Below are 27,241 nucleotides of genomic sequence, written 5' to 3' on the forward strand. Positions count from 1 at the left end.
AAACAGTTTTTTCATCTAAAGTTTTTACACAATATATTCTGCTGAATTTATGAACATTAAGAACCTCCCCCTCCATTTCCATCTTGAGGGTAGAATTTGCCTCTGCTGGAGCAGTTCTTTCGCTGTCACAGCCACCTTCACCCCAGATTTCTAGATCTACAATACCTGGGGGTTGGGGGGGTACCCTGTGTCTGCATCTTACAGCATCCCTGGGTCGTGGAGAGACTTCCATCCTGATGATTGTGAGGTCTCTCTTAGTAACACTGCCATCATTAAACTGTGGTTCAGTCATGTCTGACTCTTTACAACCCCATGGACTGTAGCCTGCCAGGCTCCTCTGTCTACATGAACAGACCGTGGGGTCGCAAAGAGTTGGACATGAGTGAGCAACTAACAGACACACACACTCCCGCATTGCAGGCAAATTCTTTACTGTTTGAGCCACCAGAGAAGCCCTAGACATCAGGATTCCTACTTTATAAAGTAAATCTGGTCCCTTTATGGAATCCCTAAAGCAGTGCTTCTCAGACCTTCGCTGCTGCTGCTGCTGCTGCTAAGTCACTTCAGTCATGTCCGACTCTGTGCAACCCCATAGATGGCAGCCCACCAGGCTCCCCGTCCCTGGGATTCTCCAGGAAAGAACACTGGAGTGGGTTGCCATTTCCTTCTCCAATGCATGAAAGTGAAAAGTGAAAGGGAAGTCGCTCAGTCATGTCTGACTCTTAGCGACCCCATGGACTGCAACCTACCAGGCTCCTCCATCCATGGGATTTTCCAGGCAAGAGTACTGCAGTGGGGTGCCATTGCCTTCTCCGACCTTTATATGCACACAAATCACCTGGGCATCTTGGTAAATGCCGTGCCTGAAGCCACAGATGAAGAAAAGGGGCGAGCGACCTGGTGAAGCCGACCCTGCTGGTCCTTGGACCACACTTTGAGAAGCAAGACTGTAAGTGTGTAGCTTACAAGCTACAGTCACTCAGTAGCATTTGCAATGTGGATGAATCATTACTGCTTCTCGGTATGGCTCACAGGGAATATACAAATTCCAGAATTCTTTACAGGATCAGATGAGCGAAGTCCCCTTTTATTTCAATCAGCAAGAAAGTATAGAGCAATTTCTAAGTGTTTATCCCTGTGTCGGGGGCCAGGGAGGATACAAGGAGAGAATATTCAGCCCAGAAAGGTGAGGTTCATGCAGTGGCAAAGCAGCACCCATCACTGGGCTTTTGGACTTGCTGCCCTGTCTGAGGCCAGCTACAGTTGCCATAGGAACTGGGCTTAGTGGAGGCTATCAATTGCAAACATTTGAAGTTAGCGTTTTTAATAAGAATGCAAATGTCTGCAGCCAGAGTATTTCAGAAAATCCTTGGTGAAATAAGTAGAATGTAGCAGCGTCTTTAGAATAAATTATAAAATACACAGCAAAGTTCAGTTCAGTCACTCAGTCGTATCTGACTCTTAGCGACCCCATGAACTGCAGCACGCCAGGCCTCCCTGTCCATCACCAACTCCCAGAGTCTACCCAAACCCATGTGCATTGAGTCTGTGATGCCACCCAACCATCTCATCCTCTGTTACCCCCTTCTCCTCCTGCCTTCAATCTTTCCCAGCATCAGGGTCTTTTCAAATGAGTCAGCTCTTCACATCAGGTGGCCAAAGTATTGTAGTTTCAGCTTCAATATCAGTCCTTGCAATGAACACCCAGGACTGATCTCCTTTAGAATGGACTGGTTGGATCTCCTTGCAGTCCAAGGGACTCGCAAGAGTCTTCTCCAACACCACAGTTAGAAAGCATCAATTCTTCACCGTTCAGCTTTCTTTGTAGTCCAACTCTCACATCCATACATGACCACTGGAAGAACAACAAAAGATAGACCTAATGTGTGATGGTGGAAGCATGTAATGACCATGAGTCAGCTCACCCTTGGCCTCTTTGTGTTTGAGATACTTAAGTTGTCACCCAGGGCAAATAAAGGATCCAAATAAGTATCTTTCTGTCAAATAATAGTATACCATCCCCAAGATTGCTCTAAATAACCTGATAATGCAATCAGATGAACACAGCCAAGTGTAATTTGGGCTGGTAGTCGATTCTTTGCAATTCTCTGACAGACTGTGGTCCTGTTTTAATAGATTTCACAGTGATTTTTTGGGAAAGGTTTTTCTTTGTCTTGTTGAATTATAGCCACATAATGGGTATGTTGGTCTTCTCTGGTGGCTCAGATGGTAAAGAATCCACCTGCAATGCTGAAGACCCGGGCTTAATCCCTGGCTTGAAAAGATCCCCTGGAGAAAGGAATGGCTACCCACTCCAGTGTTCTTGCCTGGTGAATTCCATGGACAGAGGAGCCTAGAGGGCTACAGTCCATGGGGTTGCCAAGAGTCAGACAGGACTGAGCGACTAAGGCACACACATACAATAGGTATCTTAAGGAAGGGCTGTTTGGGCCAGAATCAAAGCTGCTGGAATATCAGGATATAGAGCAGGATATGGCCAGAGCAGGCAGCTCTCAGATCTCATCCCAGCCCTGCCAAGTTTGAGCTGTGTGACCTTAATCAAGCACCTTAATCTCTCTGAGCCTCAGTGTCCTTATCCATAAAAGGTGAGTGTTTCTACCTACCTTGCAGGGTTATTACAGCAGTTCAATCAGGGTGTTTGATTGAACACCCTGGTTCAATCAAACAGACAGAGCCGCTGGTTAAGGCAGGGCTTCAGTAAGTGGCAGTCATAATCGTCTAGCTAGGATTAGTAGTGGAGGTTTGCCAGTGACTCAGCCAAGACTCAAGTCACTTCAGTTGTCCAAATACTGTAACTGGACCGCAGAACTCGAGTGCCCTGAAAGTATATAATGACCACTTTAAAATGTCAAATGACATCCTAGAAGCCCAGCTCTCAGCCCACTGCCCTGTGGATTGTTCTCTGCCCTCACTCAGCTCTTTGGTGTCACAGACAGGGCTGCCACAGCCTCACATAAACGTTCACAGGGACTAGTCTACTGTCTTTGTTGTCGTCCTTGTAATTACTGGGGCTCAAGTTCATCTTCTGCTCTCAGCGATGCTCCCTGGTAGGTAAGCCAATGAAAATAGGCTTCTTTTATTATAGCAGAAGGGAAGATTGCCCTCAGAGCTTTGTCGCCTCCCCTACATCAGAAATTCCCTTTCTGTCCTTCAAATACATTAAACAATAGAAATCCCTGGGAGGAGGGGCTTGGCTGGGATTCTCCTCCAGGGCTGTGTGCTCTAAACACTTCCGGCGAGTGGACTGACGTGCCCACTTTTTGTTTCACTTCCTTGCTAGGCCAACAGGAACGATCAGCCATGTGGAGATATCAGTGTTCCATGTCTAACTTTGGGGGCCTAGCGTAAAGTGTTTGGAAAATAAATGGCTTTGCTAGCTTTTTCTTTTTTTTTTAAAGCCATGGGGAAATCCACTTCAGATCAGATCAGATCAGTTGCTCAGTTGTGTCCGAGTCTTTGCGACCCCATGAATCGCAGCACGCCAGGCCTCCCTGTCCATCACCAACTCCCGGAGTTCACTGAGACTCACGTCCATCAAGTCAGTGATGCCATCCAGCCATCTCATCCTCTGTCGTCCCCTTCTCCTCCTGCCCCCAATCCCTCCCAGCATCAGAGTCTTTTCCAATGAGTCAACTCTTCGCATGAGGTGGCCAAAGTCCTGGAGTTTCAGCTTTAGCATCATTCCTTCCAAAGAAATCCCAGGGCTGATCTCCTTCAGAATGGACTGGTTGGATCTCCTTGCAGTCCAAGGGACTCTCAAGAGTCTTCTCCAACACCACAGTTCAAAAGCATCAATTCTTCGGCGCTCAGCCTTCTTCACAGTCCAACTCTCATATCCATACATGACCACAGGAAAAACCATAGCCTTGACTAGACGGACCTTTGTTGGCAAAGTAATGTCTCTGCTTTGGAATATGCTATCTAGGTTGGTCATAACTTTCCTTCCAAGGAGTAAGTGTCTTTTAATTTCATGGCCACTTACTGAAGTAATAAATCCTTGATGGTTCCAGAGTCTCCAAGCCATTCAGAGAGCATTCATAGGGAAGGTTGTTCTGGTGTATTTGTGACAGCTTTTGCTACTTTATTGTTTTCTTTTAAGAATTAAAAATAGTATATTTATTTTTTGGCTGTGTTGGGTCTTAGCTGCCCGGTGGCATGTGGGATCTTAGTTCCCCAACCAGGGATCAAACCCACATTCCCTGCATTGACAGGTGGGTTCTTAACCACTGCACCACCAGGGAAGTTCCAGTTCTTGCTACTTTAGAAACCACTCAACAGTAAAAAAAAAAAAAAAAAAAAAATCCATCTGCAATGCAGGAGATACAGGTTCAATCCCTGGGTCGGGAAGATCCCCTGGAGAAGGAATTGGCAACCGACTCCAGTATTCTTGCCTGGGAAATCCCATGGACAGAGGAGCCCGGCAGGATACAGTCCATAGGGTCACAAAAGAGTTGGACACAACTGAGCTACTAAACAACAGCAATCTAAAACTTACTGGCTTAAAAGCACAAATGTCTTTGAGAGAGAGAGTCTGAAGGCTGTCTGCACCATTGTTCTGCTCTGGGCTGACTTGGCTGGGGCTGTGTGCTCCAGCATGGCTTCATTCCCAATGGTGGGATCCCTGCTGGCCAGCTGGGGTGCAGGGACCGGTGGGCCTCTCCCCCTCTGGCCCCACACCTTCCGGGCTCACCGAGGCTCTTCACCTGGTGGAAGAGTTCCCTCAGGGACAAGGCAAGCCCTGAGGCACCGGCACCTTTCTAGCCTCTGTGTTGCATCATGTTTGCTGTTTTTTCAGGGGCCAGAGCAAGTCACGGAGAAGGCAATGGCACCCCACTCCAGTACTCTTGCCTGGCAAATCCCATGGACGGAGGAGCCTGGTGGGCTGCAGTCCATGGGGTCGCTAGGAGTCGGACACGACTGAGCGGCTTCATTTTCACTTTTCACTTTCATGTGTTGGAGAAGGCAATGGCAGCGCATTCCAGTGTTCTTGCCTGGAGAATCCCAGGGACGGGGGAGCCTGGTGGGCTGCCGTCTACGGGGTCGTACAGAGTCGGACACGACTGAAGCGACTTAGCAGCAGCAGCAGCAGCAGAGCAAGTCAGAGGCCCAGGGCTGGGGTGGGTGTGAAAGGGGGTGGGTACATAGAGAATTATGGAATCATTTTTCACAGAATTTGATACAGTACTAACGTTCAATAATTTAGACCAAAAAAAAAAACATAAGAAATTACCTCAGGCAGGGATTCCAAGATGGTATGTTTAATGCTAAAATCTCAACATTCAGAGACAATATTCCCCCAAGCTAGCTTTCCATCTTATCATACCAGGGAGGACGTCCTGCCAGAGAATTCTAGGTGGCTGAGGCCCCTTTGCTTCTGCTGAGCGGAGCAGGATACCTCTTGGCATCACTTGGATTGTGTCTTAGGCTGAGACCCACCCCACAGGGGACAGCAGCTCTTCCTCCGTGAATTAATCAGCTTTCTCTGACTCACCCACTGCCCCCTTTTTATGAGTGTGAAGAAGTATCACCTGACTGGTGACTTTTTGTGGTGGTGGTTGTTCCTTTTAACAAATCAGACCCCAGGAAGAGCCACACGGGAGGTGCTGAGTGTGCTCCTGCGTGCGTGTAACACATGGGTACACCCACCGACAGGAGTGCGAGCGTGTGATTGTTTCAGGCACATCCTTTGTGTCCTTGGCGAGTTTACCAAGAGGCCTGGGAGGTGGCAGCCCCGGCCCCCTGCTCAGCAATCTCTCCGGTTCCACTGCACTGATGCTCAGGAGGAGATGGAGAGATGGAGGCAGCCAGGGTGGGAGGGGAAGCAGACCCGCCTCCCTTGCACGAGGCAGGAGTTTCAAACATCTGCTTGGCCACGTGGTTGGAAAATCATGTCTTAGAAGGAAATCAAAATTCGGAAAAACCCCTTTGGGGGAGTCAGGAGAAAGGGATGGGGCCCCCGGGGGCAGGTGAGGTGTGGCTGGACTCTCAACCGTGGGTTAGGGGAAAGGATTAGGACTGCCCCCACCGACTCTCACAGTGGGCTAAAGTCAGTGGCCTTGGGTTTGCCTGAGACTGAACACGCTGTAAACACAGCCTGGGAGTCTGGCCCGGGTCCCGCAGTTCAGGTAGAAACATGTGTGGACCGCATTCTTGCCAGGCCTGTGTAATAACAATCACCGAGACCTGTTCCGAGCGGAGCAGGACCCTACCCTGTGAGGCCAATGACTGGGGCTGCATGCTTGGCACTGGCAGAGGCCCCAAGGCTGGAGGAGGATTTCGATAAAGCGGGAAAAAGTAGTTCAGACGAAGATGCTGCAGACTCAGGCTTTCGAGCAAAAGCGCTTAGCACTAGGGCCCAAGCTTTCTTTTCTCTTCCCCTTCCCCTTGAGTGGGTCATCCATGCACTCCAGGACTTAGTTTCCTTACTCCTAAAAAGAGGAAATTAGGTGAATTCCCTGGTGGTCCAGTGGTTAAGACTCCAGGCTTCCAAGGCAGGGAGTGTGGATTTGATGCCTGCTCAGGGAACTAAGATGCCACATGCCAAGCAGTATGGCCAAAAAATTTTTTTCTAATTTTTTTTTTTTAATTAAAAAATAAAAAGAGCAAGTTAGTCTAGATAACATACCATCCTCTCTCATGGCCCTCAAGCCCCCAGTCTGGTTCATTTCTCCTTTTTCCTTACCACTCACTGATTTCTGATACACTGTATAATTTAGTCATTTTTGTGTGTGTTTTTTGATTATTGTCTGACTCTTCTCACAAAACTATTAGTACCACAGAGCAGAGATCCTTGCAAGTTTTATTTAATGATATATCTCATATACCCAGAATTGGGCCTGGCATATAATAGAGTATTTGTTGGATGGATGTTGAGTGATGACCTCAAAGAACCATCTAGGTCTACCATTATGTATCAGTTATCAGGGCTTCCCTGGTGGCTTAGCTGGTAAAGAATCTGCCTGCAATGAGGGAGACTTGGGTTCAATCCCTGGGTTGGGAAGTTCCCCTGGAGGGGAGCATGGCAACCTGCTCCAGTATCCCCACGGACAGAGGAACCTGGCAGGCTACATACAGTCCATGGTGTCACAAAAGAGTCAGACAGCGACTAAGCACACATCAATTGTCTACTGCTGCATAACAACCATCCCAAAACTTGGTGACTAAAACATCAGCAGTGTATTATTTCTCTACAGTTCTGTGACTCAGAACTTCAGGCAGGGCTCCACTGGGCAGCTTCTCTACTGCCAACAGCATCAGCTGCATTGAGCTGTCCCCTGAGAAGTGCCTGGAAGGTCCAAGAAGGCTTTATTCCCATGTGGAGTGTTTTGGGGCCCATTCATGTGACTCCTCTCTGTGCATGTGAAGGAACTGGTGGTTGTCATTTTGGAAAATCTTTACAATATTACTGCATGGCCCCAGGAGAAGGCAATGGCACCCCACTCCAGTACTTTTGCCTGGAAAATCCCATGGATGGAGAAGTCTGGAGGGCTGCAGTCCATGGGATTGCTAAGAGTCGGACACGACTGAGCGACTTCCCTTTCACTTTTCACTTTCATGCATTGGAGAAGGAAATGGCAACCCACTCCAGTGTTCTTGCCTGGAGAATCCCAGGGACGGGGGAGCCTGGTGGGCTGTCGTCTATGGGGTCGCACAGAGTCGGCCGCAACTGAAGCGACTTAGCAGTAGCATGGCCCCACACTCTGTGGATGTGTACATTTTCAATAAGCACTTACTAGGCATCTTCTGGGCTTCCCTTGTGGCTCAACGGTAAAGAATCCACCTGCAATGCGGGAGACCTGGGTTTGATCCCTGGGTTGGAAAGACCCCCTGGAGAAGGGAAAGTCTACCCACCCCAGTATTCTGGCCTGGAGTATTCCATGGACTGTATAGTCTCTGGGGTGGCAAAGAGTCACACTGAGCGACTTTCAGTTTCAGACATCTTCTGGGCTTCCCCAGTGGCTCAGTGGTAAAGAATCTGCATGCAATGCAGGCGCCACAGGAGACTTGGATTTGATCCCTGCGTCAGGAAGATCCCTTGGAGGAGGGCGCGGCAACCCACTCCAGTATTCTTCCCATGGACAGAGGAACCTGGCGGGCTACAGTCCACAGGGTCTCAAAGAGTCAGATTTGACTTAGCATGCACGCACACAGGCATCTTCTAGGGGTCCGAACCTCAGAGAGAGGCCCTGCTAACATGAAGCTAATCCCTGCAATGAGCTCTGGGGCCATAACTTTTCGCCTCCGGCTGGCACCTGGTCCCCTCCAACAGTGGGGACGCTGCAAGTGGGCAGTTGGCAGGCAGCCGGACGGGGGCTGTGAGGGTTCTTTGGGCGAGGCTGGTGACCATCTCCCTGCTCCCTTCCAGATTCCACAGACGGTGAGGGCGACTGGAGCCTCTGGTCTGTTTGCAGTGTTACCTGTGGGAATGGCAACCAGAAACGGACCAGGTCTTGTGGCTACGCGTGTACTGCAACCGAATCTAGGACGTGTGACCGTCCCAGCTGCCCAGGTGGGTGCACTTGGGGTGTGGCTCTACGTTCCAGAGAAGCTTGTCCTTTTTGTTCTATTTTCTAGTTACACAATTTCCAAGTGTTATAGTCCATTTACAGTTATAACAAAATACTGGCTATATTCCACGTGCTGTATAATACACCTCTGTAGCTTATCTTACACCCGAGAGTTTGTACACCCCACCAACATCCCAGCCCTATGGCGCCCCTCCTCACTCTCCCCACTGCTCGCCACTAGTCTGTTCTTTGTGAGTCTGGTTAAGGTTGTAGCTTCTATTTAAAAATTTATAGAAATTGACTGTTTACAAGACAACCATTTTCCTAATGAGAATTCTGACCAGACTTGGACAAGAGACAATGAGCTTAGAGGATGAAAAGATAGATTTTCTGAGCCTGGTATGCAATTGCAGTAAACATGACCTAGAAGACAATACTACCATGTACTTAATTTAAGGAGTGATTCTGGTTAACTTGGCCCTTTGATGTGGAATTGGTTGTACCTTAAAGAGACACATGAAGATGGATGTTCGTGGACTAATAAGGAAGCCAGGATCAGAGGCTTAACGGCCATCTACAGAAAAACCGTGTATTAGCCTGAGAGTTGCTGAAAGTTCCAGAGGGAGCAAATTGGGGCACCTTGGCATTTAATTATTGCTTTAAACTGCATTGTCCATGTTTTTTAAAACTTAACTAATAATTGCAAACTTAGTGAGAGGCCATATTGGAGTAGATAACAATTGTGACTGTAGTAGTATCGTCAAGCCGCCGTCTAGTCTTGTTTCTGTATGGCCCACACATTTTTAAAGGGCTGTGAAGAGAGAGGAGGAGGAAGAGAAAGAAGGATACGCAACCAAGTCCGAACGTGAAATGAATTTATTTACATAATGTAAATAGATGCATGGACATAGAAAACAAACTTACGGTTGGCAAGAGGGAAATGAGTGAGGAAGGGGTAAATCAGGAGTTCAGGATTAACAGATATATCCTACTATAGATAAAATAGATAAACAACAAGGACCTACTGTATAGCACGGGGAATTATACTCAGTATTTTGTAATAACCTATAATGGAAAAGAATATGAAAAAGAATATATATGATATACATGTGATACCAAATGTATATTCTTATTGTTTTATATATATATATATGTCACTTTGCTGTACGCCTGAAGCTAACACAACATTGTGAATCAACCGCACTTCAATTTTTAAAAGACCATATGTAACCTTGCTTGCTTGCTTGCTAAGTTGCTTCAGTCGTGTCCGACTCTGTGCGACCCCATAGACGGCAGCCCATCTACAAAGTCTAAAATACTTACTTTCTGCCACTTTACCTAAGAGTTTATCAACTCCTGGTCTGTGGTTTTCCATCTACTATGTTCCCCACAGGCAGGTAGAAAACCAGCCTAGAATACTATCTCAGGCTCGTCCAAGAAATCACACTTTCCAAATGATTTCCTCTGAAAAAAATTTCAGGGACAGACCATTTGATTCCCCACACCCCAGACTTCCTTTTTCTACCCCTAGAAACTTTGTTCTCAAACCACAAGGCTGAGATTTAGAACAAAAATGTGGGGGAGCAAAGGGTTTTCTGCCAATAGCGAAGATCAGATGGGGCATGTGCGTGGTAGCAGAGGGGCGTGCGCAGAAGACGGGGCTGATGTGGGAGAAAAGGCCGTTCTGGACCCCGTCAGCCATGCGGATGGATTTCCAAAAGTGCTTGATCAGTTTCCAGCAAGAGGTTTGTCCTGATCTTTCCCATACTCATCACAATGAAACAGAGTTAGAAGTCTGGTGGGATGGGTAGAAATAAACCAACAAATAATAACGAGAAGGAAGAAGAGGAGGAAGGCAGGAAGAAAGTGAAGAGGAGAGGGAGAGGGAAAAGATGAAGACAAGATGCAACAAAAGAAAATGAAGGTAAAGATTGGGAAGATGAGGAAGAAAAAAGATGATAATGAAGGTCATGAAGAGTAGAACTCTTTGAGTATTTCAGTATCAAGCAAACTTCTAAGGTCTTTGCATGTGTTATTTCGTCTAATCCTAACAATAATGTCATGAACTAAGTACTGATGATGGTGTTCATTCGGCAGCTGTGGAAACTGGGTCGCGTGGGCTAATTTGTCTAGAGTCATGCAAGAAGCAAGTGCTCAGCTGGGATTTGAATCCAGGCAGTCGGATTCCAGAATCCATGTTCTTAGCCATTAAATTCTTCCACCACCACCAGGGTGAGGGGTACTGGGCTCAGGCACATGTGATTACAGACAGCTTTTCATGTCAGGGCTTGGCAGCTTGCCTGTTGCTTTCTCCTCCAGAGTTGGCATGCAGACACAAAACAGTGGACCTAGATAACTTGGTAGCAGGTATCATCTCTCCTCCCATTTTGAATGTTTTCTCTCACTGCTGAAAGCGGCATGGCCAGCAGCCCTGTTCATGCATTTCCTTCTCATCTGACCTGGCTTCCGTCCTTTCCGCCTTTCTGTTCCTGACTCCCCCAGCTTTGCAGGGCTCCCTTGAACATGAAGGATCTTCTTTTGCACCATCTCTTTCCTTTCCTGGTGTCTTGATTCTCAGCCTCACTGGAAAGACTTAAGGGCCAGGCAGCCTCCCTGGCCTGGTGGTGATGACGCTGTAAAAATCTGTCCCCTAGGCTGACCGTACAAATAAGCTCGAAGGGCCTCACATAAAATCAGAGCGAGCCCCTTAAAAGAAATCAACTCACACCCAGCAGGACAGCCAAAGTTCTCCAACAAATAGTCCACATTCCACTGTTCCTCCCTCCTGACTGCTTCCACTTGCCGGGGGTTCCTGTTCGCAGAGGAAGCCTGGGTGGGGATGGTCCTTTGAGTAGGGGAGGGGGCCAGAAAACGTGAGGCAAACTAGGTTTAGTTGCTCAGAGCAAGTAATGACAAACCCAGCATATTCTTTTTTTAACATTGAATTTTTTTGTTTTTAACTTTTTAATATTTATTTTATTCAAGTATAGTCGAATTACAATGTTGTATGGCAAAGTGATTCAGTTATACATACATATATATATATATTTACACTACATTCTTTTTCATAGTATTTTCCATTACAGTTTAATCATAGGGTATTGGATATTGTTCCCCGTGCTATACAGTAGAACCTTGTTGTTTATCCATCCTATATGTAATCGTTTACATCTGTTAATCCCAAACTCCAATCCATCCCTCCCCCAGCTTATTCTTTTTGCAGCATCATCAGCGGTGCTGAAAGTCCCAACATACAAGAAGTGGGTCTTTCAGCTGTGGACCATTGCATCCTCAGAATGAGCTAGGCAAATATTCACGGAGAAAATGTCAGCCAACACTTACTGCTTCTTAGCTAAGTGCTTTCTTTATGCATAACTCATTTAATTCATTCAAGGCTCTGAGGAAGCTTGTTGGTTCTCCCTCCTTGTGGATGTGAAACCCGAATCACCCAGAGGTTCTGGGGCTTACCCAAGTCACTCACTTGAAACCCAGCAAATCAGTCCTTAAGACCAGTGTTAACCACTAGACAGGTTGTTAACACTGGACTTCCCCGGTGGCACAGTGGATAAGAATTTGCCTGCCAGTGCAGGGGACGTGGGTTTGATTCCCAGGTCTGGAAGATTCCCTAGGGAAGGAAATGGCAGTCCGCTCCAGTGTTGCTGCCTGGGAAATCTCATGGGGAGAGGAGTTTGGCAGGCTGCAATCCATAGGGCTTCAAGAGTCGGACACAAGTTAGTGACTGGTTCACATTGTCACCCTGACACCTCCGGACAAACACACATCCTGACGTGTGTCCAGCACCGCCCAAAACCCCACTCCTGGGACCAGGGAATGAGCTCCTTAGGACATTCAGGCACATTTGGATCTGATTTCATGCCGCAAATGGTATCTGGGGTTTTAATATATTTTATGCTCTATACCTGCTTTTTACTGTTTCCTCTGTTGGCAAGTTTCTGCCCATGAGTAGTAATGAATACAAAAAAGGCTTTGTTCAGGCGTATTTGTTTTTTTATTTGCCAGTGGGGCTGGGGCGGGGGGAGGGGAGGTGACTTTTTCCATATAACTGGAGAAAAAAGAGCTCCTGTCTGTGTCTAGGAATTGAAGACACCTTCAGGACAGCTGCCACTGAAGTGAGTCTGCTTGCGGGAAGTGAAGAGTTTAATGCCACCAAACTGTTTGAAGTCGGTATGAAGAGTTTTCTTTTCATTTTTCATCCAAATATTGATCTAGTGCCTTAGAGATTCCTTTTGCCTTTGCCGTGCCGTCCTGGGACCCATTTAAATGTTGCATCTTCCTCTTACGGGGTCCAGTGCTGTCGGCGTTCTTCTTGCTTACCAAATATACACCAAGCAAAAGGGAGCCTCCTGCAGTGGCAGAGCCCAGCAGCCTTGCTGCGTCCACCCCAGCACGCGGGTGGGACCACCCTGCCCCTGGCGTGGGGCTCACCCATCAGGGGGCCTCAGGCCTCATGGAATCTCTTCTCACAGCCCTCACCAAGTGTCCCCAACGAAATAAAGAAAAGATGATGTCAGCTTCCCAGCAGAGGGTCACGGGGAGGAAGGAAGAGAAAGGGCACTTCCTCAACGTTATGCCTTCCCCATCCCAAGCCCGCCCCAGCCCCCCACCACATGAGTTTTCTGTAAACCTTTGTAACACCCTGCTACTCCTCTGATAGAAAGTGCCAGAGCAAGTACAATAAACATGGGCCAAACAGAGTTAAAAGTGTCTACTCAGCAAGGGGAAATCCTGCTGTATAAAAATAGCTGCATGTGCTTCTGGATGTGATTTTATATTGCAGAAAGGTAAGATTCCTTCTGTCCCATTTCTCATTTGCACCCACTTCTGCTCTCCTCAGCCAAGCTGGAATCAGTTTGGAAATTCTGTTGCCCAGGGCTTCCATCACAGTCCTTCATGTACACCCAGCTGCCACTAGCAGAAGCCTTCTGCAAACACAATGCATTTGATCCCCCAGATTTAAAGGTTGTGGGAGTTTTGCATAAAATAGTAAAGCAGCAAGGCAGGCTTTTGGGGCAGAGAGCAACTCTGTCTTCCCCCGTTTCCTGCCCCACAGGCAGGTAGGTGCTTTGCCCTTTCACAGGCAGTGGGGCCAGGTGCCCGCCCTGGGCAGCTCAGGGCACACCGGATGAGAAGGGGTGGCATGTCAGGCAGGTTCCGGGCAGGAACAGGCACAATCCACGCTCAAATCAGGTGACAGAGGAGCATTTGATGAGGATCTGTTGGCAAAGGTGTGAGCAGGTGGATGGAAACCAAGAAGGGCTTGTATAGCACTCTGGGACTGGCAACACGGGGAGCCCGCACCACCCACTGGACTAAAGGGGCTAGGGGAGGGGTCCCGGAACCACTGGGTGGAGTGGACACACTCCTGACTCCCAGAAGGATGTAGCCAAGGGAGGGAGGAGCCTCAGGGACAGCACCCTTACCTCGCTCCTTCTTCTTTCTGCCACCCGACCTGGTCCTTCCATCGGCGTACCCCAATTAGAAACTAGGGCTCAGGGAGTCCACAAATCAGATCCACACAGGGAAGCCTTCCAGTGTAAGGAAAAGGGAGATGAGGAGACAGAAGGACAAATGGAATATGCCCAGCAGGGGTGAGAAAAGCTTGACTAGCATAAGGTCAAATGTCTTAACCGACTCCCACCTCAGTTTTCTGATCTGAAAAATGGTCTAAGGTAATGGTGTCTGGGCTTCCCTGGTGGCTCAGATGGTAAGGAGTCTGCCTGCAATGCAGGAAACCTGGGCTTGATCCCTGGGCCAGTAAGATCACCTGAAGGAGGGCATGGCAACCCACTCCAGTATTCTTGCCTGGAGAATTCCACGGACAGAGGAGCCTGGTGGGCTACAGTCCATAGTGTTGCAAAGAGTTGGACATGACTAAGCGGCTAACATTTTCATATTTTAATGGTGCCTACCTCCTAGATCTATTGTAGAGTTGAATGAGTTGATACTCATAAAGCACTGAAAACATTCACACTGAATACTCCGTGTAAGTCTGATTTAAAAAAAAGTATAAGTCAATGGATGCAAGTCCTGTGTGTACATGACTTTTGATGCCCTTATGCCCTGGAGGGAAAGTGCAAAGCTGTTTTCTGGAGCCTCTGTGAATCTTATTTCTGAAAACCTTGCCCTCTGAGGAGGACCCCCAGTGGCTCTGCAGACCTGCACTTCCCAGGATAGACCTTCCATTCTCTGCAGCAGCGCACTCAGGAGCTCGCTGGGGTGGAGTCCCAGAGTCTGGTACCTTCCTGCAGGTGGCGTTCCCCACCCTGTTCTGTGTATGGTCTGCTTGCCTTCTGGTTTAACCCTCCTGGGACTTTCTTGAGACGGGTGCTGTTTTTATCCCCAGTTTAGAGATGAGAAAACTGAAGCCCACCGAGGTAGCATGCTTTGCACAAGGTCACAGAGCTACTAAGTACTTGAGCCGGGATTTGACGCAGGCAGTCTGACACATGCTCCCACACATGCCATCTGAGGCCAGGCCTTTCCCATGCTCCTGAGAGGTGCCCCAGCTCTCTCTTCCTCGTTTCCCTCAAGCTGCAAGCTGGCTCCCAATCCTGACCGCTCAATTTTCACTCTTGACACCACCAGCTTCCCAGGACCCAGGTCAGTGGTGGGGAGTCACTTCTGACACCTCCCTCCCTCCAAGGCCTGGCAGCCCCACCTCCCCGACTACTCCTGATCCCACCCTCCGTACCGGCCAAGCATCTCACTGGGACTCTTACAATTGGCATTGAAGAGCTTGCTGTCGCTCAAAAACCATCCGTGCTTCCCTAGTGCCCTCTGAATGAGCCTAAACCACACTGGAGACCCCCAGGTCCTGACACCAATGATCTCCCTTCTGTACATCCTCTGCTTCAGGGAAACAATGTGTTCCCTGCCCTCAGACTCTCTCTGCTTAACCGTGGGCTGCACAGTTACCGCCAACCTGGCTGGCCCTCCTCTCTGCTCTTGCACGAAGTCTGGGTCCGGTCCAGCCCTCTGAGATGGGATTGGACATTCAAAACCCTCCCTGGGGGAGCCCCCCGCCTGCGAGGGACAAAGGCATCGGAGCAGGAGGAGGCGGGGAGAGCTTTCAGACGGAGGGGTGGGCCTGACCCCTGCCTAGGGAGGGAAGGAAGGAGAGAGGACCGGGAGGCAAGAGCGTCCGAGAAGCTGGAGAAAGTCTCACCTACACGCGTGGGGAAGCCAGCAAAGGCCGCCTCACCTGGGAGTCCCCCCTCAGGCAGCACCCTGCCTGACCACAAGCAGCCTGAAGGGAGCACAAGCTGGATGCGAACTCCAGGGCAGGTGCACGGCACCAGGCACCCCTGAGGCCTTCTTGCAGGAGCTCTGAGCGAGACAGCTGTGGCCACCCCTCCAAGCCTCCGAGCCAGCCCAGGGTCGCTCACCCCTGGAAGCACCCCCTGACTTGCCCTGATAGAAAATGACATTTTTTAACACTGGAGGGATATTTTTGCTTTTGCTCCCCGCCACACACCCCTGCATTCCACCATGGAGGGTTTCCTGAGATATGGATCATCCAACCCAGTGCAGCTTCCTGAGCCAGCCGCTGCAGGAAACCTGCCCACGCCTCATCCTTACACCCCAGCAGCCCCTGGGGGTCTCTGCCTGTGGGCCTGTTCTGGCCCCCAGAGCCCACCAGCCCATGAATGCACAGTCATCCAGAAGTCCAGGAGCAGCCCCCAGTCAGTGACGGATACCCAGGCCCCTGCCGAATAAAAATACCTCTCTTCAAAGACTGTATTCCAAGGATTATTTAGTGCAAAGGGCAAGGGGCCTGTTCGCGATAGAGAGAACACTGCATCTAGAGGCCTGCAAGCCTCTCAAGGGTTAGGGCTAAAGAGTTTTCTTTGATAGAGGAGTAAATAAGGCTGGAAGAACCCTGTGAGGGGACGTGAGATGGAAGAGTGTCAGAATCAGACAGGACATCAGAGAATGCTCTACTGGGAGACCAGCCTATTTTCGGGAGGCACCCCTAAGGAAAGGCCCAGGCTGAGGGCAGGCCCAAGTTCAGGGACTTGAAAGAAGGAGAGGACATTCACTAAAGTTTATTTGAGATACATTTTGCTCTAATTGATCGGTGGGGACGAGCAGTTTAGCTAATCATTTATCAGGCAAAGAAAGGGAATCTGGAGCGTCTACGTCTGGGTTTTGTTTTGTTTTGTTTCTATTTGGCTGCATGGAGTCTTGGTTGCAGCATGCGGGATCTTTAATCGTGGCATGCAGGGTCTCGTTCCCTGACCGGGACGCAAATCTGGATCCCCTGCTTTGGGAGTGCCAAGTCTTAACCACTGGACCACCAGGGAAGTCCCTGTGTCTGGTTTTGTCACAGGAAACACAGGGGCAGCGGTGAGACTTACCATGTCCTGTGGGGAAGAGGGTTCTTACAGTCAGTGGTTTTCCAAAATGTGCAAAAGTGGGGAGATTTCTTAACCTTGGCTGTTTCGCAGGATCACGGACCTTAGGTAAAGGTCCACCCTGACTCTGAATGGGTTTCCTGGGTCCTGGGAAAAGAGACTCCAGTCTCTCCAGTGGTTACGTGTTTGATCCACACTCCACACTGCCCCCTCCTTCCCTGTCCTGCCTCCTTCCCTGCTGGTGTTTCCCAGACTCACCTCCCAAAGAACTGTCTCCACTGCATCTTTGTCTCAGCATTTGGGAAAACACAGACTTCACCAACCAAGAAGCCCTAGACTCTGACGACTGAAGGACCCAGAGTGAACACCCACAGGGACGGGATCAGGCAGGGAAGGTGACAAATCGGCGACCTCCTGCCTTGACCAAGAAGTGGTCACTTGTCCCCTGTTCACAGGACCACTTGTTCCCATGGGAACAATGTAGGCCCAGCATCGGCATATCTTTTGTTTTTCCAAATGGAACAGGGAATCTACATGAGTAAATAGAATCAACTAATTCTTAAATATTGGCAATTAATTCATTATTTTTAAATACTGTAACGGCCAATCACGATACACCTCTGATGACAAGTTCTGGCTATAAGCCTACAGGTCAGTGGCCTTGGGCCAAATGTTAAATTCTCTGAAACCAGGGTCCACCAGCCTCTTCTTTAAGGCATCTTTCATGGAGATTTGCATATAATGATTGTTACTGTTTCCTGCCCAAGGTTAAGAGGTTAGGCCTAGTTTAAACAAGACAGTGAGTGGTAGAATAAAACTTAGTCTTACAAGTATTACTTTGAGGTACTTTCTATCACTCGTTGCTTATTTAAAGGGAAGATTCAAAATGGATCTCTGAATTATTGTTCATTTGGTTATGAGTAATAGATAATGGGCTTATGGTTATTCAGGAAACCATGGAAAATACACCTTTTTTTTTTGTAGATGCCTACTAAAACTTGTTGTTTTTCAGTCACTAAACCATGTCCGACTCTTGCGACCCCATGATCTACAGCAGGCCAGGCTCCTCTGTCCTCTACCATCTCCTAGAATTTCCATTGAGTCAGTGATTTTGTCTCACCATCTCATCCTCTGCCACCCCCTTCTCCTCCTGCCTTCAATCTTTCCCGGCATCAGGGGCTTTTCCAATGAGTTGGCTCTTTGCACTAGGTAGCCAAAGTATTGGAGCTTCAGCATCAGTCCTTCCAGTGAATTGAAATCAACCTTCCAGGGTTGATTTCCTTTAGCATTGACTGGTTTGGGAATAATAATGTTATATATTTCCAAAAGAAAATTTTAAGGAGGGTAATATAATGATGATTGAGTCTAGGTGATGGCATCTAGGCAGTCATATAAGTATATTTTCTCTCCTGTGTATCGGAAAGTTTTTTCATAATATAAACTAAGGAATTGGTGGTGCAGAGAACCTTGTGGACAAAGAAATTCCCAAGTTCAAAGACAGTGAGTGTGTTCACCACACCAGGGGCTGCCACTCAGAATGGAGAGGTTGACTTTAAAAGTCATCCTGCTCCCAGTTTTGCACGTGATGAGAAGTTTCTCTGTGGCCTTTTTCAGACACGGACAGCTGTGAGCGCTGGATGAGTTGCAAGAGCGAGTTCCTAAAGAAATACATGCATAAGGTGATCAACGACCTGCCTAGCTGCCCCTGCTCCTACCCCACCGAGGTGGCCTACAGCACAGCTGACATCTTCGACCGCATCAAGCGCAAGGACTTCCGCTGGAAGGACGCCAGCGGGCCCAAGGAGAAGCTGGAGATCTATAAACCCACAGCCCGGTATTGCATTCGCTCCATGTTGTCCCTGGAGAGCACCACGCTGGCTGCCCAGCACTGTTGCTACGGCGACAACATGCAGCTTATCACCAGGGGCAAAGGGGCGGGGACGCCCAACCTCATCAGCACTGAGTTCTCCGCGGAGCTCCACTACAAAGTGGACATCCTGCCCTGGATCATCTGCAAGGGCGACTGGAGCAGGTATAACGAGGCTCGGCCTCCCAACAACGGACAGAAGTGCACGGAGAGCCCCTCCGACGAAGATTACATCAAGCAGTTTCAAGAGGCCAGGGAGTATTAAAGAGACGCCGCCGCTGGTGTTCCCGACACAAACGCCCCGTGCTGATCGCAGCCCGGCGGAGAGCAGCTCTCACCAGCGTACATGTACACGTGTGTATATACCACATTTGTCGTGAGTTACACGAGGGCTTGGCGCCAGCCCCTCGCAACTGCCATCTGCAGCCACCGTTGCCATCTTCAATGTCAGCAGTCCCCTTGGAACTCTTCCGAGGGAGGGACGTTCTCAGGAGGATGTAGAGAAAGAAGCCGGAAGAAGAACCTGGAAGTCGTGGTGGGTGGAATTCAACTCACCTCGGATTCAGCGGTTCCCAGAGAAGCAATGGGGCAAAGAGACTGAAATTGTAAACGTGATAAGCAGTTTTATGTATAACTTATTTAATATGAATGTGATTTATGCATAACCTTTTCTCTGGAGTTGTCATCCCGAAATTATTTAATCACTTCCGTGAGAGTTCAGAAAGAGGCTTAGGGAGGTGGAAGAGAAAGGGAATTTTTCCAGGAATGACTTCTTAAAAATGAGAAATGCAATAGAAGGATATCAACATAAGAAAACCTGAAACCAAAGGTGAGTTAGCCAGTGAAGTACCTTGCTGAAGTCTCAGCTGCCAAAATGCCCTTCCCTCAGACTGGTAGGGGGTAGAGGGGGAGCAGCTGGATATTTTAAGAGCAAATCTGAGACCTGGTTTTAAATAAGCTTTAAAATATAGGATGATATTAGCACAATGCTGTAATTCTACTAAAAGACCCCAGAATGGTAGAATTTCTGCTCATGCCTTAATAGGTTCAGAAGGCTACAGGAAGGTCAGACTTAAAAACAAGGATTAGCACTTTTCCAAAGAAAACTGCAAAATAAATGGAGAAAGAACATGAACTTCATTTCATCTATTTTATTTTCATACCATCTTAACAATTTTTTTCTCCACCAATATATTTCCAGTAAATAAATATAAAAATGAGGAAGGGAACTCATCTAGAAAATCCTAATTTTTTATGTTTTAAGAAAGGAAAAAAAATACATTATTTTTGTAAAGTATTTATTGAGTCACTGAGTCTTGTGCATCAAGCAATTATAATATTGGCCTGGTTCTGTAGGGTGGAACTTAGGACAAATAAAGAGTTGGTTCTTATGCAGTCTTTACTTGCAAAACTCCAGGAAAAGAGATTATATAATAAAATCATAATAAAATGTGTTACCTGCAGTAAATGTGTTACCTGCATATATTTATGATACAAATTCCACAAATAGCCATGGTAAAGCAGGGTTTCAAGGCAGGGGAGAGGAAGGTTCAAAACAGGTGGGAATAGAAGGCTCATTGATGGATGTAATGGTGAGTGGTGTGAGTCAGTACCTTTGGCACCAAGAACATCAACCCAGTCCCCAAGAGACTGAAGCTCATTGACACACGTGCAAATTTTTGCCCATCCAGAGCTAAGAAAGCTCTGAGAAAGCCAAGCCAAATCAAAGGCTTAAGACAAGCCCAGGTGAATGGACCACTTCCACACAAAATTTTGCAATTACAGTAATAAATAGAATTCTTCATCCTGCAAGTGATTCCTTTTCCAGATGAGGAAACCAAAACTCAGAAATAACAGGTCAAATCGGGCCCATCTTTCATTTCCTAGTCCATTTCTGTCTACTATATCAAATTTTTCACATCCTTATATTCCTAATCCTACCCTTGGGTTCTCTTAGTAAGATCTTGTTTTATGGGAAAGCTCTTTTCAGTCATTTATACTTGAGAATAAGTTATACATATATTGCCCACTCTCAGGATATTTATATTTGAGATCTATTCCTAACTATGGGAAGAGAATCTGTATTCCGATTTGAAAGAATTTTAGGCAACTGAATTGCTGGGGAGAGAATCAGTAGGTTCATATATCAGGGAAGATTTGGTTCCTAATAATAGGAAAACCATTTTTGCCAAGAGAGTTGGTTGCGATGGAATGCATCGCCTTCGAGATGGCGAGTATCTCAGGACAGGTATTCAAGCAGAGTGAGTGAAGATGAATCACGTGAGAGGCTCATTTTAGTGATGAGGAGAGACACAAACATACAGCAATCACCCCCTCTGATAAGTGTTCTGTAAAGGATAAGTAGAAAGTCCTCTGGGAAAACAGAGGCAGGAAGCGGGGCGGTACCTGCTGGATCCAAGGGAGGAATGTTAGAAGAGGGAGAGCAGGTGGATGCCTTCAGAATAAGGAGACACGGTGGGCAGACGCAAGGAACCAGGCAAGAGCGTGGTGATTTCTGAAAACTGGGATGTTTAGAGTGACAAGCCAGAGGGATAAGAATAGCAGGTTATGGAGCCATGTCTAAGGTGTTTTTGTTAAGGATTTAGCATGGGCTTCCTACATGGGCTGGTGGCTCAGCTGGTAAAGAATCCGCCCACAATGCGGGAGACGTGGGTTCGATCCCTGGGTTGGGAAGATCCCCTGGAGAAGGGAAAGGCTACCCACTCCAGTATTCTGGCCTGGAGAATCCCCTGGACAGAGGAACCTGGCAGGCTATAGTCCATGGGGTCACAAAAAGTCAGACACGACTGAGCAACTAACACTTTCACTTCACTTAGCATGGAAAATGAAAGCTCTTTCCTACTATAGTCCAAATAGCTGATATGAGCAACATTTCCAATGGCCTCCTTGCCTCTTAATATCAGACCTTACTGACAAAATGAACTGAGAGTTAGAAGATGAGGTGAATTGGGAGCTTGGGAGGGTTCCTGGGCCCTTCACCTACTGGGAACACCACTAGCCTCCCACCCATCATCCAGACATTGCCATCCTGTCTGGAAATTTGCTGAACTATAATTTGCCTCTATCCAGATGTCCCTTATTCACTAAGGGCCCCAAGCCAGCCCCAGGGTAACCTTGGGTAATCCCTTCATGGAAAGCAGATCATGTGCTCAAGGGCCAACTTTGCCCACCGCAGGGTAGTCTGTCTGCTCCCTCGCCTGTAGCACCAGTGACTGCAAACCCCTCTCATTGAAAGCCTTGCTCCTTGGCTGATCCTTGGAAAGAGAGCCCTTTCTCCAGCAACCCACTGGGGCTCTGGGGGGCCGTGGCTGAGCAAGCCAACAGCCGTGGACAGAGGAGCCAAGGCCCTCTGGTGGCCGTGTGTGGGAAGGATGAAGACGAGGCCCCCGAGGAGCTGGGCAGCTTCCTGGCCCCATTCAAGCATCCACCATGATTAGTCTCCAAGTCTTTCCAACTTTGTAGCTCAGTGGCCAAGGAGTAGATTTCCCCACCCTGAGACCAGGGACCACAGATCCAAGAATAGGTACCAGACCAGCCACCCTTCCAGAAGACACACTTTGTTCCTCTGTGCTGATCACTCTACCGCGGAGTCAAGCAGGTTACATCCGTTTTACAGACAAGGCACAAAAAGCCCAAGAAGGTCCTCTAACCTGCCCAAGCTCATGAGGCTGTGTACATGGCAAAGCTGGCTGCAGCCCATTCTGTCTGATCACTAAGTCCATGTTCTTAACCGTATCCCCTACTCAACTCTTTTTCTAATTCTTCCCACCACTTAGGATTAGGGGCTTTGCTCCAGCTCACTCTGCCTTTGATCAGGTTGTTCAAATCTGCCAAATGTCCCTCCACCAACCTTCAGGATGTCTCACGTTGGTGACGGAAGGCCTGGCTTCAGCTCTGCCCAGTCCTTCCATATTCCGCAAGAGGATCTGAATCCTATAGCTCAGCCCTTTCTCAGGCTGGGTGATCAGCAGAGCCTGACTTTCTAAAAGACAGCCTGCCCCATGGATAAGAACAGAGACCAGCCTGTTTCCCCTGCTGCACCCCAGCCCCATGTCAACCACTGCTGTTGGCTAGACCTTAAGGGCAGATGTGGGGTCTCATGCATTCCTTGGCTCCCAGCCTCAGGCTTGGTACCTGGCGGATGTCATCAGGCAAGGGATGGGGGCAGAAGAGTGTGAGGACTGAGTCAGACTGCCTAGATCCCAGTCCTGGATCCCTCAGCTGGGTAGCTTTGGATAATTCAATTAGTTTCTGCATATTCCAGTTTCCTCAAACAGTTGTTTGGAGAATGAAATAAGAGATATGAAGTTCCTAGCATGGGGCCTGTCATGGACCCTGTGCATTGGTGTTGAGTCATTGGAGAATTAATTATGGAGTGTATACTAGTTGTGAGGCATTGTTCTAGATGCCAGGGATGCAGCGGCATACAAATCCAAGTTTTCTTGGTGGAGGGGAGACGGCTGATAAATAAATAAGTGACTGATCTGAGATAATGGTAAGTGATAGCCGGAAAAATAAATTTTTTGAGCACATGTGTATGTTGCATTATTTAAATTAATGCTAGTTGTTATAATAGATAAGCCTCAAAATCACAATGGCTTAATACAAAAACCTCCAAAAAAGTATGTTTCTGGTCAAGTGACTCCCTTCTAAGGATCCTGGCTCTTTCCTTCTTCAAGGTGTGACTCTCTCAGTTGCCCTAATGTGTGCTAAGTCACTTCAGTCAGGTCCAACTCTTTGCAACCCTATGGACTGTAGCCCACCAGGCTCCTCTGTCCATGGGATTCTCCAGGCAAAAATACTGGAATGGGTTGCCGTGCCCTCCTCCAAAGGATCTTCCCGAGCCAGGGATCAAATCCGTGTCTCTTACATCTCCAGCAATGGCAGGCGGGTTCTTTACCACTAGCACCACCTGGGCAGCCTGATAGAAGCTCTGCTAGACTTCAATACCATACCGTGTAGTTTTTACAAGATGAAAATAAACCCCTAGTCTTTATGATGAGGGGCTTCCCAGGTGGCTCTAGTGGTAAAGAACCCACCTGCCAATGCTAGAGATGTAAGAAATGCTGCTTCGATCCCTGGGTCAGGAAAGATTCCCTGGAGGAGGGCATAGCAACTCACACCAGTATTCCTGCCTGGAGAATTCCATGGACAGAGGAGCCTGGCAGGCTGCAGTCCATGGGGTCACAAAGAGTCGGACACGACTGAAGCAACTTGGTATATGTTAGGTTCAACAGGCAGGAAATGATTCTGCCAAATCCCTCTAAACATTTCTGAACACATTTTCTTAATTTTTAACTTCATTTCTTGCGGACTAAAGACGAGTCCTGCTTCAAGGGACCACACTTTGAGTAATACTGCTCTAAGCACCTGAGTGACGGTGATCAACACCCCTTGAGTGTTGACTTAATTCTGGCCCGATGGACAGAGTCATGAAAAAGCTTCCCAGGAAGTGGAGGGGGTGGGGAGAGGAGCTGGGGCTCTTTCTTTGTCTTCCATTTACAATTTCCAATGGAAAAATGTGTGGGTTGTCACCATTATGCCTGCATGGTTTCAGACAAATTAAAGGCTTGCCTCAGTAATTACTGGGTGGGTATACTCAGAAACATACATCCATGTCTACAGATCCTGAATACAGTAGTGTAAATTAAGGCAGAAAGCTTACAGCCAGTTGCTTTTCTGAGGTTAAACATTGGTTTACTGTATAGGATTAGAAGAAGTGGGGTGTTTTCCAGAATCAGAAGATAAGACTTTTCAGGAACAAATTTATGGAAACAGCAACCTTTTTGTTGCTCCGGAAGAACAAAGCTTAGATAGAGACTTTTTTTTTTTTTTTTCATATCTCCATGTAGAGATTTGAAAAGCCAGCATATAAAGACCAGTGCCTTGCTGGTAATGGCAAAAACAACATCATCCTTAGCCATTTTAGCAGCAGGGGGATCTGTGGGGGGCTGCACTGAGACACAGCTGCAATAGCAAAGCTGGGTAAGAATTTTATGGCTTTGCTAATTTTCTATCTGTTCTGGGAGTCATAAATGTGCCCTTATAGATATTCATGATTGCTCTTAAAATGAAAAAAAAAAAAAAACAACTTTCAAACGGCACAGAAAAACCTTTCATTCTTGAGGCATGCAATTCATGGATGATTTTCAAAATGTCATGTTTGAGTTGGGAAAGTAACATTTCTTGAACTAATCAGCCAATAGCTTCAAGAATATGACTCAAAGGATATAAAAATTTCAAACCTGACTTTCAAAGAAGAAAAAGAATTCTTTTTTCTCTGCAAGTTCCTAAGTTTATTTTTTCGCAAAGGTCATGGCTCAAAGTTAGGTTTGTTTGCCATGGAAAGGAACGGTCTAAATGAAGTAAACTTTTAATTCCTTAGTGAAAGGGAATGGTAGCAGATCTTGAAAGGCACCATTTTAAAATTGTACACCAGTAGACAGGGAGGTTCAATTTGGTTAGCTGTACCCCTCACCTCTTTAATCCCGACTTGGTTGGGTTTTAGGTTTGTTGACGGGGGGCAGTTGGGTTCTTTTAAATCTTTGGAGAGATGAACAAATGGAGAAAGAGAAAAGCCAAAAAGATAAAAAGGAAAATGAAAAAGAAAAAAAGAAGAAAAATTCAGGATCTCCAGGATGAAATTCTCTTTGGAACCTCTATTAATGTAACTAAGGTAAGATCCTCACAAAGGGGAGCTGGAGAGACCCACACCATTGATGCACCTGCCCTCCAGGAGAATTTCCATCCCCAGGCAGGGATGGCTGGGTCCCACCCAGCCAGCCACCCAGCCAAGACCAGGAAGAGATTTTCAAAGATGGCCCAACTTAAAGTCACGTGATCAGGATTCCTGAGAGCAAGAGAGCAAGGTGTCCTGTGCTGATCGGCTGGGAAGATTAGGACTTTCTGACAAGAACATTTCAAGGTCCTTCTTTGCTTCCAAGAAGAAGCCTGCCTCTAAGACACTCTTGGGGGCTCCCTCCTGCTATTACAGGATATTATAAAGAGAAAAATGGGCTTCCCAGATGGCTCAGCAGGTAAAGAACCAGCCTGCAATGCAGGAGATGCAGATTCGATCCCTGAGTGGGAAAGATTTCCTTGAGGAGGGCATGGCAACCCACTCCAGTTTTCTTGCCTGGAGAATCCCATGGACAGAGGAGCCTGGCAGGCTACAGTCCATGGGGTTGCAAAGAGCCAGACATGACTGAAGTGATTTAGCACTCACTTAAAGTGAGAAACCGGAGAAGGCAATGGCACCCCACTCCAGTACTCTTGCCTGGAAAATCCCATGGACGGAGGAGCCTGGTGGGCTGCAGTCCATGGGGTCGCTGAGGGTCAGACACGGCTGAGCAACTTCACTTTCACTTTTCACTTTCATGCATTGGAGAAGGAAATGGCAACCCACTCCAGTGTTCTTGCCTGGAGAATCCCAGGGACAGGGGAGCCTGGTGGGCTGCCGTCCATTGGGTTGCACAGAGTCGGACATGACTGAGGCGACTTAGCAGCAGTAGCAGCAAAGGGAGAAACCAAAAGAGGAGGGCAGGGATCCAGTGCTGGAAAGATAAAGGCTGGTTCACCACTCACCAGCAGCAAGTGGCAGGAGCTGAAGCTTGAGTTAAAGCTGAAGCCTCCCTCTCTGCAGCCCGTACTCTGCTTTGCTGTAATGCACAGCCCATCACTTCTCTGACTGCTCCTCTTGCAGCCCCTCTGCCACCCAACAACTGGCCATCTTGCAGCCAACTGCCGATTTTGGAGCCAATCTTTTGTCAAAGATGCTCTTCAAATGCTATCACACGAAAACATACCTCCAGGAAAATGCACACATGTCATAAGGACACAGCTCAGTGAATTTTCACAAAATGAACCATCACCGGTCATGACACCTGTGACAGAAGTCAAGAAATGGAGTATGAGGCTTATGAGAGGCTCTTGGGGGTGATGCCAGTGTTCCACAACTTGGTTATGGTGGTAGGCATTTGTTGAAACTCACTGAACTGTGCACTTAAGGAAACTGAATCTCATCATATGTAAATTTTATCCCAATATGAAATAAATAAATAAAACATTAAGGGCACTCCGTGACCCCTTCCAGTAGGGACTGACTTTCCCACCAAAAGTCATCAGTATCGAGACTTCTGCACTAGATTAGTCCTGCAGAACTTCAACACAAAGGCACACAGCTTATGCTCCTTGAAATATGGCACCTTTTGCTCCACACCGCATTGTGGGGTTTCCCTCACTGCTCTTTGCAGCCATAGGTCTTGCATGCCCATCACTGCCTCATATGGCTTATGTCTATTTAGCCATTCTCCCATGCGTGGGAGTGTGGGCGGTTGCCAGTTGGGGGCTCTTGCAGATAGTGCTATTACGAACAGTCCAGGGCATGTCACTGGGGCTCATGTGCACAACATTTCTCCTGGGAGTGAATTTGGTAGGCCAGAGGGTGTGCA

At 47.7% G+C, this 27,241-nt stretch overlaps 1 protein-coding gene across 3 annotated transcripts in view; it reads left to right on the top strand.

Moving 5' to 3' along the window:
• ISM1 (isthmin 1) overlaps positions 1–23,323 on the top strand; it is a 95,180-nt gene extending 71,857 nt beyond the window's left edge. The window contains 3 exon segments of one of the 3 annotated variants that reach the window (NM_001163935.1): positions 8,387–8,530; positions 12,624–12,713; positions 18,518–20,233. In NM_001163935.1, coding sequence (NP_001157407.1) covers positions 8,387–8,530; positions 12,624–12,713; positions 18,518–19,035 — 752 coding nt within the window. In that variant the 3' untranslated portion in view covers positions 19,036–20,233. 3 annotated transcript variants of the gene reach the window in all.
• The last annotated feature ends 3,918 nt before the right edge of the window (positions 23,324–27,241 follow it).

Source organism: Bos taurus, chromosome 13, assembly GCF_002263795.3.
Source record: "Bos taurus isolate L1 Dominette 01449 registration number 42190680 breed Hereford chromosome 13, ARS-UCD2.0, whole genome shotgun sequence".
NCBI classification, from domain to species: Eukaryota; Metazoa; Chordata; class Mammalia; order Artiodactyla; family Bovidae; genus Bos; species Bos taurus.